The sequence below is a fragment of the Sus scrofa genome, chromosome 18, assembly GCF_054392235.1.
Source record: "Sus scrofa isolate SSC_HxYL_T2T_F1_AM1 chromosome 18, Sscrofa_HxYL_maternal_Yorkshire_Landrace_v2.0, whole genome shotgun sequence".
Taxonomy (NCBI): domain Eukaryota; kingdom Metazoa; phylum Chordata; class Mammalia; order Artiodactyla; family Suidae; genus Sus; species Sus scrofa.
In genome coordinates, this window is record NC_139400.1 from 17519365 (window position 1) to 17535616 (window position 16252).

General features: G+C 42.3%; 1 protein-coding gene across 11 annotated transcripts in view; it reads right to left on the reverse strand.

Moving 5' to 3' along the window:
- TMEM178B (transmembrane protein 178B) overlaps positions 1–16252 on the reverse strand; it is a 507816-nt gene that overhangs the window by 193715 nt on the left and 297849 nt on the right. The window contains exon 3 of one of the 11 annotated variants that reach the window (XM_085005277.1): positions 7678–8572. The exons of the other annotated variants lie outside the window; for them this stretch is intronic. Coding sequence (XP_084861403.1) covers positions 8565–8572 — 8 coding nt within the window. The 3' untranslated portion in view covers positions 7678–8564. Of the gene's footprint in view, positions 1–7677; positions 8573–16252 lie in introns of those variants that run through there. 11 annotated transcript variants of the gene reach the window in all.

Sequence of the window (16252 nt, forward strand, 5' to 3'; positions counted from 1 at the left end):
TTTTTTCTTTTTTTTCTTTTTGCCATTTCTAGGGCCGCTTCTGCGGCATATGGAGGTTCCCAGGCTAGGGGTCGAATCGGAGCTGTAGCTGCCAGCCTACACCAGAGCCACAGCAACGCAGGATCTGAGCTGCGTCTGCAACCTGCACCACAGCTCATGGCAACACCGGATCCTTAACCCACTGAACAAGGCCAGGGATCAAACCCACAATCTCATGGTTCCTAGTCGGATTCGTTAACCACTGCACCATGACAGGAACTCCAGCAACTGATTTTTTCATCAGGTAAAGTATGTCGATCAGACAATATACAATATATCCTGGAACCAATCCCACCCCCACCCCCCATGTATACTGATGGGGGACAGTACATTCTCTCAGTTACTTGACAGTCCGATAGGGTCATTCTTCTGCTCCCAACTCGACTTCCTCACCTTAAAACCTAGAGAGACAGTGGATACAAATGACCTCATGGCACCCAACTCTGTCACATGCCAGGTAGAGGAGTGAGGAGAAGAGAGTCATACGTCACATGCCCAGCCAGGGCCAGGGTGGTACCTTGGCCCTAGATGGTGTCAAGACCCCCACACCATGTTCTCTCCCTTGAAATAGCCTCTTATTCTGGCACACTACCTAGAAAGTGTCCACAATAGGTATCACATCCTTCCAGGTTTACTGCTTCTTTAGCCTTTTCTCTCTGCCTAGAGAAGCTCCACTCATTGTTTCCCTACTTTTTTAGGGGTTTTGTTGGTGGTGGTAGTGGTGGTTTGTTTTTGTTTGGGGGCTGAATTACCCATGGTGATTAACGCTCTCCTTGTTATCATTCCTTGGAACTCCAAAGTATTGCCAAACTGTCGGTTTTCTTGTTTTTTGTTTTCTCCCACCAAGGAGGATTAGATGATGTTTTGCTCCCAAATGTCCTCTAAAATGTTGGATTCTTACCTATAACTACATCTAAAACCCAGAACCTAACCTAAATCCCAGATGGAAAAAGTAGTCAAAACACTATATTTTAAGCCCAAACTAGTTAAAATGCATTTTGCCTCCAGCAACAGAAAATCTGACTTATGAGAAGCTGTTTAATTATCTTACACAACATGAGTTCTGGAAAGAGGCTGTTACGGAGTTGTGCAGGGGTTCAAAAATGTGAGGGTGCTGGGTCAGCATTTTGTTTCTCTTGACTGTTGCATCACGCTTGCAAGACAGCCACAGCCACGGCAGACATTATGCCTGCATGCTAGCATGCCAAGCATGGAAGGAGGGGAGAGGGAAAAAAGGTCTGCCTCTCACAAGGATCTAGCCTTTTATGTGAAATCGAAATATTTTCTAGAAGACTTCTCCTTTCCTTTGATTAGCTATAAAAGTCTCAGAGACACCCCTAGATGCATGGAAGCTGCCAAGAGAGTATCTGTCAAAGCAGAATGAGATGACCACGCTTGGCTCATCTTAGTCACCATGCCTCCTCCAGGGCTGTCAGAGGAACCTACCTTCCCCTCCTTATCCCTCTGTAAATAGAATCCAGGTTCCGTTAGCAGGGAAGGGATGGTCATATGGCTATTATATAGGCAAAGTATGCCGCAAGCTAAATTTACAAAATAAATGCGTTAGTTATCTGAATGAGATGGATTGCACCCAAGAGTTCTGAAGGAATTCAAGAATGAAACTGGCCAAAATATGTAACATACTCATATAAACGGCCACTGATTCTAAAGACTGCCTTGCTAAAAATGAATCCTCTATTCATAAGAACTCCAAGGTGGAACCGAAGAAATGGCTGAGGGAGTCTACAAGAAGAAGATGGGAGCCACTGCGAGCCCAATTGTTTCAGTGACCCTTGTAAGAAGAGGTTTTCCTCACAACTGTTTAGAGTCACTATGGATAGAACAGGCTAACACTTACGTTAGTGATAATGGGTCACTTAGCAGAAATCGGAGTGCAGGCTGGGATAGAGCAAACCTGAGAGGGTGGGTAAGGGCATGGCAGTTACAACAAGAAAATGGTGAAGAGAAATTCAATACACGACTCAACAAGACCATCAAGTGTGTAAACAATACCAGACTTAACTGCAAGGAGGCACCAAGCTGGTGGGTTGTACCCTGAGGCAGAACGAGTAAGAACGTCTCACCAAGACCAGATGTGCTCTGGAAAGGCAGGAAGAAAACAGAACATCAATAAAGCACTGCATGAAAAGGCTTTAAAAAGGATACTAGTGCAAGATTCCTGGATTTAGAATGAAGAGTCTCCCAAAGAGAATTTTTAGGGCCATTTCATTCAAATGTAGCACCTATTTTATGAAAACCAGCTGGTCACCCCGAGTCAGTTAAGGCAATTATGAACTGTCTGTGCAAGACTACATACAGAGGTGAGTGTACATACATGTGTGAAGAACCGAACCTCTGGGAGTAACTTTTAAGGACGAAAAAATCTCCTGAACATCACAATTCCACATCTGTTGATGATTTGTCTCAACTCCATCTCCCAGAGATATAACATTTATCAAAGTATTCATTTTAATATGTGGTTATAAAATCTAAGCATCCTTATTAATAGGAAAGCAACATGGTTCAAACAAAAGAAAACACACGTCTATTTGTTAAAACTCTTTGAGAAAGAAGGAATCTGAATAAAGAGGAACAGAATTTCTTCCTCATTAGTAAAAGTTTCTCCATGTCTTTTTTTTAATCTATTGAATGAATTGTGATGGAATCAAAGCAATAATGTAGGGCTGGAGATTCATATATAAAAAGCTGCTTAGGGAACGGTGTGCTTAAAAAGTATCTCTGAGTGGAGAAGCATAATAGGATGAGCCTGGCCAGTGCTGTTCAGCATCTTTTCCTTAGGGAAAAGGACACTGGTGTGTCTCACAGGTGACACTAAACTGGTATGGGGAGAGAAGACATAAGCACTGAGAAAAAGATACAAGAAACTCTTATAAACCTATGCAACTGGCCAAAGTAAAAAAGAAGAGTGACTCTTAATGAAGGTAAGTTAATAGCGTGATGCATTACAATATAAACAATACAAACCTCCCATGTGGCGGGAAAGACTGAGTTTTAGTTAAGAAAGAATGATTTCCTGAGGACACCTGGCCAGTGTGCTGCTAAGGACCAAGGTCAGTAAAATGCTGATCATCATCAGAATATACATTTGAAATGGGGCAGGAAGGTACACCTTTCCTTTGTATAAATGATAACATTTCAGTTTCTTACATGCAGGGTTCAACTCTGTCCCTAAAAACTATACAATAGAACTGGAGTTTCAGATAAGAGCAGTTAAAATGGTTTCTGGGATATTTAAGCTGCCGTATTAAGATAAAATTCCAAGAAGCTTGAGAAGTTTTTGTTTGTAAAACAGAGACTCCTCACCCTTTTTGGTCATCTAGTGAGCCTATGGATGCCTTTGAGGGATACTGCTTTTAAATGTATAAAACAGAACATACCATTTACTAAGAAAGCCGATTATGATGCTCTCTAGTTTTCAAGATATTCTAAAAAACAAACTGGTGACAGAGCAACATATAAACTTCTTTATTAACACAGTAAGTAATAAGGTCTTATAGTCTATGGTAGTTGTAATAACTACTACAGTTTCAAAGTAGTAATGAGCATTACTGTATCTTCAACAATTATAACATGATGTAAACATATGTGTGATGCCATTGGTGGTATCTGTAATGGAATAAAATCCTAAATTTCAATTCGATGTTAAAGATGTAATTTTTCCCATCCAAGTTCATGAATCCCTTGGGTTTCTCCTGTAGGTCCCTTGAGGGTTTGGGAACTCAAAGCTAAGTTCCTGGCCATAACGGCAAGAGCTGAGAAATAAAGGACCAATGACTATCATGTAATGAATAATAGAGATAAACTTGCTTCATGTCTACATACATGAAGATGGGTGGGATAAATGCATAAGAAATGTGGTACAGGGAGTTTAGGACCCCAAAAGGAGAAGTTTACAACAAGCCTTATAAAGACGTATACCTCATTATATCAGTAGGTTGTACTGACTAGAAAATATTTTTAAAAGGTTTGGACAAACTTGTTAATTTTAGTCATAAATGGCCCCTAAGAGAGAAGAGCTGGAGACACTTAACCTTTAAGGTTGACATCAGGGAAGACAATAGAAGTTTCATTTGAAGATATAATTTGATGAAGAAAATAAAGTTGGAGACAGTTGGGTCTGAACCACTATTGCAATACTTCTCTCCTCCTTTAAGAATCCACCCTGTCCTCACGAATCAGTTTTTTTTTTCCTTTCCTCTGTACACAGATAAAACAAATTACAATACAACCCACAATGATTACATATCTGTATTTTACCACAGACCTCAGCATCTGGTACTGAACACTAAAAACTTGCACTCCAGTTGTTGATTTAAGGTGTGTTCTATGCATCACAAAATATCATATTTGTGGTGAAGCAGGTTAAAAGTGATTTTAGGGCCCAGAAAAGAAGTTTAAAGGAGCAAAGAGGTAGGGTCATAGTGTCAAGGGTAGCAAGAGTTCAAAGTAGTTCTTAGAATCTCTGAGAATCAATGTCCAGGGGTCACTTAACATAGAGGCGAGTCAGCACCTTGGACAGCTCAGTCACAGGTGTGATTCTCCCCACTGCTTTTATTCTAACAGGAACTTAAACCCATGTGAAACACCTATCTGGGTTTGCCTGGCTCCACCCTGCCCTTCTTATCTAGCACATACTCTACTCAAGAATTTCTTTTTCTTTTTAGGGCCGAACTCGTGGCATACGGAAGTTTCCAGGCTAGGAGTCAAATTGGAGCTGCAGCTGCCAGCCTACACCACAGCCACAACAACACCAGATCCGAGCTGCATCTGCGATCTATAATGCAGTTTACAACAATGCTGGATCCTTAACCCACTGAGCGAGGCCAGGAACCAAACCCACATCCTCATGGATACCATAAGCCCACTGAGCCTGTTCTTAACCCGCTGAGCCACAATGGGAATGCATCAAGAATTGAGAAGTCCTTAGATTTTTCCTGATTTTTACACATCAAGAATTGAAAAGTCCTGACATTTTTCAATTCATCAAAAATTGAAAAGCCCTGAAAGTTTTACTATTTCACTATAGTATAATGATCTGCTCTGGATTTCTCTCAATTTATGCCAGATGAGTAACTGATGAAGAGGCTGTCAGGGTCTTGGGGGCCCCAGGGCTCCTCTTGGGCTTGTAACCTGTCTGGCCATGGTTATGTTTTTGACCTCAGTCTGTCCATCCCTCTGATTCCCTTTCTTTCCTGAATTAGTCACTGAGTCTGAACAGCAGCCAAAGCCCTGGCAATAATTAGCAGGAACATTTGATTCCCTTCAATAAAACCAGAGAGAGCCTGGAAGAATGATCAGTATTCACCCTGGTGTCCTCTCAGCCCTCCCAGTGGACAGTCCTTCATCCCTTCCACCCTTTCATCATAGCAGCAGAGTCTGGTGGAGGAAGCTGTTCACTTGGTCTGGCTGTTTTTAATGAATCTTTTTCATTAACATGAATAACTCTGTTTCTTCTAAGCAAAACAAAACAAAACAGTAAAAACTCAAAAGGTAAAAAAAAAAATCATCTTTAATAGAGAGCAGCTAGGATCTCTTAACCCGTCAGTATATTCATGATCAGTTCACAGAAAGGTTGAAGAAGGAAGAAGACCTGGAGTCTTGAAGAGATGAAAGAGGGAGAAACTCAGAAATGTCCAAGAAGGAGGTGATGCAAACGGCAAGGGCTCAGGAATAAATGTAGGATACAGAAATGTAATTGGAGGGGGTGCACAAGTGAGAACCATAGAAACCACCAAAGTGAAACTAGATGAAGAGAGTGGGGCGTAAAGATGGGTTACCACTATAAGCCCCTTAAGGCTTAAAAAGATTTGAACTTGGAGAAGTGGGTGAGTAGGTAGGAAGGAGATGCCAAAGAATATAAGGACCCCCAGCCCTTAATTTAACTCTCGAGGACAGGTGTATGCACCTCTGGATTTCTTCTCCCCCCATTTTCCCTCTCCCTTCTCCCCTTCCCCCTCCACCCTTCCTCCCTCCCTCCCTCTCTCTCACACACACACACACTAATTCCTGAACTTCTTATTTTCTTAGACTATACCAGGATTAGTAAGTTGTTTCACTATTTTTTCAGAACCATATGCCATACCAAATTTGAAGTTTTAGGATCACGGCAGGAAGTGGAAGAGGACTTACTATGTTTCATATAACCACCACAGCTCCTCAAACCTGTCTACTCGCTGTAGCCTATTTCCATGATACCATAAATGCTTTAATGTTCTTTGAGGATAACTTATTCCAAAACAAGAAAACAAAAAAACTACAGAATTTAGAAGACTGTATTAAACCCAAAATATAATATATATTAATACTCAAAGCATACACCTTGCTACTACCCATCAGAGGTTTTACAAGTCATGGACCATAAACTGTGGATCTATACAGTAGAGAAAGATCACAGACTCCTTAGTCTGCTTAAGTATTAGGGCTTATTCTCAGTTTTGCTTTTAAATAATTGGATGTTCACATTTCTTTTTCTTCTTTGACCCTCCCAACACTATGAGGTAGAAAGGATAGGTTTATTCTTCTTCAGCTAATGAGGAAACTGAGACTTCAGAAAAGGGTGAGGGAGTTCCCATCATGGCTCAGTGGTTAACAAATCCAACTAGGATCCATGAGGATGTGGGTTCGATCCCTGGCCTCTCGCAGTGGGTTAAGGATCCAGCATTGCTGTGAGCTGTGGAGTAGATCACAGATCCGACTCAGATCTGGTGTTGCTGTGGCTGTGGTGTAGGCCGGCAGCTACAGCTCCGATGTGACCCCTAGCCTGGGAACTTCCATGTATATCATTAGTGTGCTGCCCCCCCCCCACCCCAAAAAAGCAATGAGACTTCCTCAAGATCAAATGACTATGAAGAAGCAAAACCACATATTCTGGTGTCAAGTCTAGTGATCAGTATGTGATACTTGCTGCCTGTTCATCAATGTAATTTTTTTTTCTTTTTTAGGGTATATGGAAGTTCCTAGGCTAGGGGGTGTATTGGAGCTGCAGGTGCACAGCCACAGAAACACTAGATCCAAGCCACATCTGCTACCTACGCTGCAGCTTGTGGCAACACTGGAGCCTTAACCTACTGAGCGAGGCCAAGGATCAAACCCACATCCTCAGAGAAACAATGGTGGGTCCTTAACCTGCTGAGCCACAACAGGAACTCCCCATAAATGTCATTAAATGAACTTAATATTTTCTACTTCTTTCTAGTTTTATTTCATTCATTTGATTAATATTTATTAAATGCCAGCTGCTGGATTAAAAAAAAAAAGAGTTGAAAAGAATGGGCCACTGTCTTAAAGGAGGTTTCAGATAATAAGAAAAACAATAATAGTGAGAAGAGACAAATATAATACAGTATGATTCTAATGGGAGAGGAATTACTCTTGAAGTAGGACTAGAACTTGGCAGCCATTATAAACAGCAGCAATAGCCTGTCTTGAGTTTCATATACAGCTTCTACATAACATAGGAATCTTTTTGAGAATAACTTGCCCTCAAAGAAGGTTAAAATCTTTAGACAGACAAGCAAGAGAGATTGTTCTTATCAAAGGGAAAAGGGAAAAGGGACATATGTAAGGCAAAAACATTTGAGAAAGACTAGTGTATTCAAGAAACTAACAATGGTTCGGTTTTTTGTTGTTGTTGTTGTTTTGGGGTTTTTGTTTGTTTTTTGCTTTTTAGGGCCGCACTTGCAGCATGTGGAGGTTCCCAGACTAGGGGTCAAATCGGAGCTACAGCCTCAGGCCCACGGCACAGCCACAGCAACATGAGATCCGAGCCATGTCTATCACCTACACCACAGCTCACGGCAATCCCGGATCCTTAACCCACTGAACAAGGCCAGGGATGGAACCTCATGGTTACTGGTCAGATTCGTTTATGTTGTGCCACAACAGGAACTCCAACAATGGTTCAGTTTTGCTCAAGCATAAAACGTGAGATGGTGGGGTGACAGGACGACAGTTCAAAATGATCTTGCGTGGCATAGAAGGATCTTTATCTGTACTTTTTTAGGCTGGGGCCACCCATGGAAGAATCTTCACAGGGAAGTGACATGACCAAATATCCATGTTAGGAGACATTCTGGTGGCAATATAGACTTAGCCAAATTTGGCAGAGAAGAAGGAATTGAGGCAGGGAGACCAGCCATAAGGCTGTGTTGTAGTCATGGCAAAAGATGAAGCAAACCGAATTGAGTTGGTGGTAGAAGGGCTGCCTCCGGGAGGCATGTAAAAGTAAATTCCACAGGACTTTGTATTTAAGTAGGGATGAGGAAGAGCAAGCTACCAGAAACGATGCTCAGTGATTCGAAAACGATGGTGGATGTCTTTAGAACAGAGTTGTACCATCTTCATCCTCTGTTCTCTCTTTTCTCATGCCAAGCCTCGTGATCTGGGGTGCTCAACAAACTTCCATCAAGGTGTGCTGTTCTCAAGTTCCTTCTTTGCCTCTGTACTTTGAAGGTGGGTCACACCGCTGATTGTGTGTTTGTTTCCTATCTCGAAGAACACCTGGTTCAGGGATCTGAAGGTAGGGGGTGTTCAAAAAGTCATGAAATTAGGAACATTTTCAGATTTTACAAAGTGACATGAGAAGGAAAAGCAAATATCCAGGAAAAATGGAGAAATGACGTCAGGATCTGGGTGGATTCCTTACAAAAATGACTGCATTATATTGTTCCCTATATCTTCACTCTTTAAAATGTGACTTTGAAGCTCCTCCTATCAAGGGGTACCCCTTGTTTCCCCAGCTGCCCTTCATTCTAGATGGACCTTATGACTCATTTTGAGCAACAGAATGTGGCAGAAGTGACCTTGTAACTGCATACTGCTGCTTCCTCTCAGGACCCTGCCCAGCCCCCACCTGAACAGGCCACCACTTGAACAGCCAAAGCTGGTCTATTGGAAGATGGGAATTTCCATGGAACAGAGACCAGCTATTCCATTGGAGGCCAGGCTGGACCAGTCGATGCAGCTAATGCCATTCTGGACCAGCCAATCCAGCGAGGCCCTTCTGAATCAGCTGGCCCTCAGCCAACCTCAGCTGACAGCAGATACCTAAGTGAGCTCCTAGAGACTAGGAGAACTGTTCAGCTAAGCCCAGCCCACACTGTCAATTTAGAAACTTGTGAATTAAATACATAATTGGTGTTTTAGATCACTAGAGTTTGGGAATTATTTGTAACTAAAGCTATGGATAGACTATCTTTGTAAAAGGAGTGTGTAAGACACTCTACCTTGGCTCCCTGCTTCAAAGGAAACTGATTCTCCAATTACTGTGAAAACCAGTTCCAAAAGATTCAGGGTTCTAGTTGTCTCACTGCTAATGGCACTCCCTGCTATATACCACTCCATCCATCACCCACACAGTGATAAGATTTGCTCGAGAGGATGCTAGAGGGTACACAGCTCATATGTTGCAGAGGTGCTGAACGATGGTAGGGGTATGCAGGGGTACCACTGCTGGAGGTAGGGGTAGTTCTTTGAGGGATGGACAAGACTTTTGTAGTTCTCAAGTGACCAGGGGCTATTTGTTACTAAGCATTGTTATTTTGAGTCTTGGGACTGAAACATTGTAAAACTTTCAAGGAAGTGTGTGTGTGTGTGTGTGTGTGTGTGTGTGTGTGTGTGTGTAATAAAAACCCAGGTAAAGGTGTATATGGATACATTACATAATTTTCTGTTTGTCTGAAATATTTCATAACTTGTAATAAAAAATTTTAACCTGGTATATTCCATTTTCTTACTACATTAGCATGGTTTTTAATATCCCTGTATACTGTTTCTGGGGGATCCTATGTTAATATTGCCTTTTCTACTCACTACTTTATTAGGAGATACAAGGTCAGCAGCTCAATACTTCACATAGCCCCCCTTTTACAGCAAATCATTCTTTTATTCATCCATTCAACAAACCTTACTATGCATCTTCTAGGTATCAGGTCCCATCCTGGGCACTAAGGATCCGGCAATGAACAAAACAACATACCTCCTTTCAGGGCTTACATTCCAGCAGGGAGAACAGAACACAAAGACGCATATAACACTGCCAGGAATGACACAAGCCATATGGTAGAATAACACATGGTCAGGGAACAGAAAGGCATTGAGGAGGCTCTTTAGACGAGATGATGAAAGGCTTCATCAATGAAGGACCTGAGGAGAGCCTGCCTGAAGGGACACTGAGAGGCAGGGTGCTATTGTGCAATTATTGTTTTTCTCATCTCAGTCTTTTTTTCACTGTGATGTCTTGCAGGTAGAGCCCATGTCTTATTCATCTCTGCATCTGTAAGCCCAGCACAGTGTCAGGTATCCAAAACATCTTACTGGATGGATGGATGGATGGAGAGATGTGTAGGTTGGTAGATGAATTCTCCCTCAGGGCTCTGAGAATAGTGATCCTTAGTAAATGCTGACTGGGGCCACTAGTGAGGTTTCATGCCACATTCTGTCCCCCACCTCCTCCCTCCACACTTATTCTGCTATATTTTTCCTTTGTTTCACAGCAAAGGACACCTCCTGACATAGCAGATAACTGACCTACTTGTTTTGTTTATTGCTTGTCTGTCTCCCATCACTGGAAGGTAAGCCCCACAAGGGCAGGGATCTTTGTCTGGTTTGTTCAATATCATAACCCAAACACCTCGTAGAGTGCCCAGAACACAGTAAGAGCTCAACACACTTATGCTAGATGCCTGAATGTGATCCTGCCCATTTCAGTTTTTCTGGAGCCTGATCCCTTTTCTGTTCAGCTTCTCCTGCACGATGTCTGCTTTTAGGAAGATTCATCCGTTATCTGTTCTATGTATAGCCGTAGGTTCACTAAAGAGAAGTTGAGACAGGCTCCATGAGTAATTTATTCTTAAAAATATGTAATATTTTTTGCAATCTAAAAATATGAGCAAAGGAGGTACACAGAGAAAATATAAATCAGAAATCCTTTAAAAATATAGAACACTTCCAGTTTACAAATAAAAGCTAAATTGCTCATTATCTATGAACCAATAACAACATTAGCTATGAGATAAAGTGAATAAAAAGAGTCTGATGGAAAAGTTACAACATATATGTTTATTATTTGTGGGCCTTGTTCCTTTGCCTGTGTGTCAGTCATGTGGGAACGTGGCGTGGTCTGTCCATCGGTGCTCCCTGCTCACTCCCTGCCAACACTGTACTCTGTTACAAACTCTGCCTGTCACTCTCTTAACAGGATTCTGACAAGTTCCCAGGCATCACTTCTGTTCACTCATGCTCTGATGGCTTTGTAACCTAGTTAAGGTTTCATTATCTTAACTAGGCTAAAGCTATTCTTTTTGAGACAAAATCAGCCTTCCACCCAGAGTAAGACACATTATCTGAAATTGCTCCTTTTCTTCCCAGGTCCCTTACAAATGCTCATATTCTGATTTCTTTGTAACCTATTTAAGATTTCATTAGCTTAACTAGGCGAGAGATATTCTTGTCAGTTAAATTTTGCTTTTAGCCTGAAATTATCCACACCCCCTGAAATGGCTGCCTTTTTCTCACAGTCTAAATTAGATTAACTAATTTCAGGCGGCTCCCTCCCTAAATTACAATTTGCCAAGATGGCCCAGAGATGGTTTCTTTCTTCCAGAAACCCGGCTTTCTTCTAATACTGGACTCCCCCCATCAGAATGCCATTCCTCCCTAGCCTCCTCACTGCCCTGCCTGTCCCTGAGAAAGCCTAGCCTCCTTTAACAAACTGCATGCACATCGCCCACAGGACAGACGCGTTCAATGCAACATATACCCTTTCAGATGTGCTTCTAGAAAACCTCGACACAATTTGGGCTTTAATACTGAAGAGGCTTTGATTCACTGATCTTTATCATCTCCTTTTTAGAGTAAAACAAAAACAACTTCAAAATTTAGAAACAAATTTTAAAAACAAGAAATAAATAAAACAACCTACTATGGCAAGCGCCAAGACATGCACTAAGGCAAAAAACAGAACAAAATAAAATTTTGTTGGCTAATAACAAAAATCTCATGAGGATGCAACACAATATGGAGCTTGTTGCTAAATGTGGCTAGATCTTTTAAAATCTTTTTCTCCTCCAACCAGTGTGAATATTGTTGTAAAAAGTTCTGTGGTAATTAGATGCAGACCTTTGGAAATTACATTTTGAAAGGTTTTATGACAGAGGCTGTTTGTGAAATCATCTTTCCTGGGTAACTACTGCGACAAAGAAAGATTGTACTCTGTCTTGGGGTTGCATTCATTATACATGTGTTTCACTTTTGGCAGGGGTGGTAGAGTAGGGGGTGGGCAGGCAGGCAGGGGTGATGGGAGGGCTACAGGAAGGGGAGAGAGGGAGAAGGTGGAGGAGAAAAGGAAAGCTGGCACATGTGCCAAGATGCCATGCAAAGAACAGAGGGAGTGAACTGGACCAGGGCTGGGAACCTGCCGGCTCTGGAGGCATCCTGTTACCATGGCTCGCTCAGATGTGAGCATCTTGCTGCACAGAGGGGGATGCTGGTCCTTAATGATAAGTGTTTGTGCTCTCGACACAAACCAGTCGTGTCATCTGATGTTCAGCTGAGCAAACAGTGGTCTCTTTCTGAGCTGAAGGAATGCAGGCTCTGCTGGATGCCCTGGGAGACTGCGCTGACCTCCACTGTGGCTCCGCCCAAAAGGGCTTCCATGGGAGGGGTTTCCCCTGTATGCCCTAACTTTTGAAACTGCACAGAGTAGCACGGCTTTCTCCCGTACTGTATTTAAATTTTTGGAAAACCTAGGAGAACCCAGTCTAAAAGATTGCTAATGGGGTATGAAACAGTTCTCTTTTCCCTGAGGAATTTACCTTGTGATGTACTTTAATTTTTTAAAAATGTGACTCTGTCCATGTATGTGCATTGAGATATTCACTGCCTTTGGGCTGGAGTGAGGACAGGGAGGCAAGTACACACAGTGATAGGTGATTCCTGCTGGTAAGGTGCGATAAACTAGCAGCCTTATGCAAAGCTGGTATCAAGTCCTGGAGATGGGTACTGTCCCCAGAAGAACTGGTCCTCCATGGGCCATTTTAGACATATTAGCAAAGAAAGCAGTGTGGTGATAGTACCAGAGTTGATGGCTAACACCCCAAAAGGGTTCAAACGGATGCCAAATTGTCCTAAGTCTATGTTTTTCAGTCTCCCTGATTTTCTACATCACAATTTACTGTTTTCCATATCATCTATTTTCGGAAAGAGTTATTTTGACTAAAATAAATGGGTATGATCTGGACCACATGCCACAAATCAAAGTAAGTTTCTTACCAGCCACCACCTGGTGAGAAGATGCCCAAGCTGGAGGTCTCATTTGGCTAAAAACACCCTTAAAGTTTAAAAATGCCCCTCTCCTGGTAAAAGAGGTAGTTAATATAAAAAATGAGTACAGGTATTTTATTTTATTTATTTTTATTTTTTTGCTTTTTAGGGCCGCACGTGAGGCATATGAAAGTTTCCAGGCTAGGGGTCGAATCGGAGCTATAGCTCCTGGCCTACACCCAGAGCCACAATGACGCAGGATCCAAGCCTTGTCGGCAACCTACATCACAGCCCACAGAGACACCGGATACTTAACCCACTGAGCAAGGCCAGGGATTGAACCCGTATCTTTATGGATACTAGTCAGGTTCATTACCACTGAGCCACAATGGGAAGTCAATCCTTTATAGTTTGATTTAATAACTAATTAAACCAACCTCTTCAGCTTTTTTTTTTTCACCTTTGTCAGATAAGTCTTAATTCCTTAGCCTCACTGAATCCCCTGTTGCATTTTCTATGCAACACTAACCATCTGCACCAAGCCATTCCCTAGTGAAGATCATGACAAAATCACCTAATGCTTGACTATGGAAGGATAACAGGACCTATACACTACAGCTTACACCGAGATGACTCTATCATTCACTGTAACAGTGTCATCTCCCCCGTAGCTTGTCAAAGAAAGAGGCCATGCACTATAACAGTGAGGACAGAAAACAAAATTAAGGTGGAAGCCAACATCCTACATTTCCAGGCTCGCCCTGAAAAAATCTTTACTACCCAAATCACTGACATTGGGGTTTAAAGATTTTTTTCTTTTTTAATCACAGAATCATCAACTCCTTCTGAAAATGTGTTTGTAAAAGTGGGTGGATTTGGATACATAATCTGCTAATTCAGGTACTATTGATGATGAACTTGTGCCCATCTGATCGGGGTTACATCAAAACATGGCTGTCTTCTATCTATAAACGGAAAAGGGGTAGGGAGAGGGGATCCTAAGAAAGCACTAATATAAATGAGAGGGTATTTTGACCTGCTCCTTTAGGGCATCCTTTCTCTCTAAGCTCTTGCATTTCACAGCACAGTTGTATGCAATGTGCTCATTATGACTAGCTTTTGTCTCTTCATAAAAGTAAAGCCTATATTTTTAAATTATTTTTTGAACTATTAGTTCAAGCTCATTGCTCAAGGTCATCATCAGAGACATGGTAGGATCCTTCTGTCCATCTCTGTGACGTTACAACCAAGGTCACTGAGTCCTAGGGAACTTCCTGACTTGTACCACACCTCATGGCTGAAAGACAAGTCTTCTGATGGCCAATGTTCTGCCGTCTTTACTCTTCCACTGGTTTCCAGACTGATGTATGAGTCTCTAGGGGTCTGAGAGGGTGGACCGCTGGGGCTTCTAGGTACATTTTCACTGGTTTTATATGTTAGCCATCCTTCTAAAAGTTATTTGACTTAAGTATAAAAATCCATAGCTTAAAAACATTTTAAAATCACATTAAACTTTTTTTTCAAAGTAAAAAAATATTTCTAAAATATGCTAGAAACTTATCCTAACTCTTCATTACAGAGTGGAACTCAGTATAAGTTGGATCCCTTAAAAACCATCTGAAGTTTAGTGACTGAAGGCCATAGAGCCTGGTGTTCAGAGCTCAGGATTTGAAGTCAGAGAGACCTGAGACCAGCACCTGCCTTTCTGTGACCACGGATCCGTTACTGAATCACTCTAGCCTCAGTGTCCTGGTATGTGAAACGGGACTTATCGGACTTTAAATCATAGAAGATCAATGAGATAATCCGGGCTCACTGCTGTGGCTGTTGACATGTTCATTATTAGGCAATGTCACCTCGACATAAACGCCAGAGAACAGAAGTTTGGATCACCATATATTGAGGAGCCGATATACTCTGTATTTTCAGACCTACTGTAATTCACACTGCCTTGTCTTCTGCAGTAGGAATAAGTAGATTTATTCTGCTCCCAAGGAGGTTTAAGAGTCACTGGCTGAGACCAGGAATACTCTGGAGTGAGACAGGAGTCCAAGGGCTTGAGCAACTGGCCCCATTGTTGTCCCTAAAGAACAAGCCAGAGCAGAAGCTTAAGGATGTTTTCCCATCACAGCTGTGAACTATATCAAGCCTGATTCTGAGCTGGGCAGCTGCAGGAAGGTCGCAGCCCTGGCACCAATCTGGCCTCAGAGTCTGTGGCTGCAAATGAGTCCAACAATAGGCCTCAGCCAGATTTGGGGAGTGCCAACCAGGTCTCCCTGGAGGGTCATCTCGCTTTGGAGTCAGAATCCAAGGACTAGTCAAAGGTCAGAGAGGTGTCCCATTTCATTTGTTCAGTTCAGTGTAACACATATTTCTGGTGCATGGCCTTGTCAGATGCAATGCATGGTGCTAGTGGGATAGAAATGAATCAGACTCCCTAAGGGGCCTACATAGTCTAGTGACATGGGCAAAATATAGGGCAGCAGTTCTCAAAATGGACCTTGGACCAGCAGCATCAGCATCACCTGGGCATCACCAAGCATCACTTGTTAGAGATGCACATTCTCAGGCCTCATCCTGGACCTACTGAATCAGAAATCCCTGGGGGCTGGCCCAGCAGCCCGTGTTTCAACAAGCCTTCCAGGTGAATCTGATGCAGCTAGAGTCTGAAAACCAGTGGTACAGCACATGTTTAAGGGGAGCGGCTAAATATAAGCATTGACAAACAAAATGACGACAGGAAGCTGGCATTCCATCAGGACAGACAGTGCGTATAACAAACTGCGTGGCATGAAGAACCTACCAGGCTGTGCAGAGGAGTCAATCAAGCTGAGAGAAACCGGAGATGGACACAATGTGAGATAGGTCAGGGCATTTTCACACCTCACTGACCACAGAAATTCAAATGGGAAAAAACAGGAATGATTGAGTT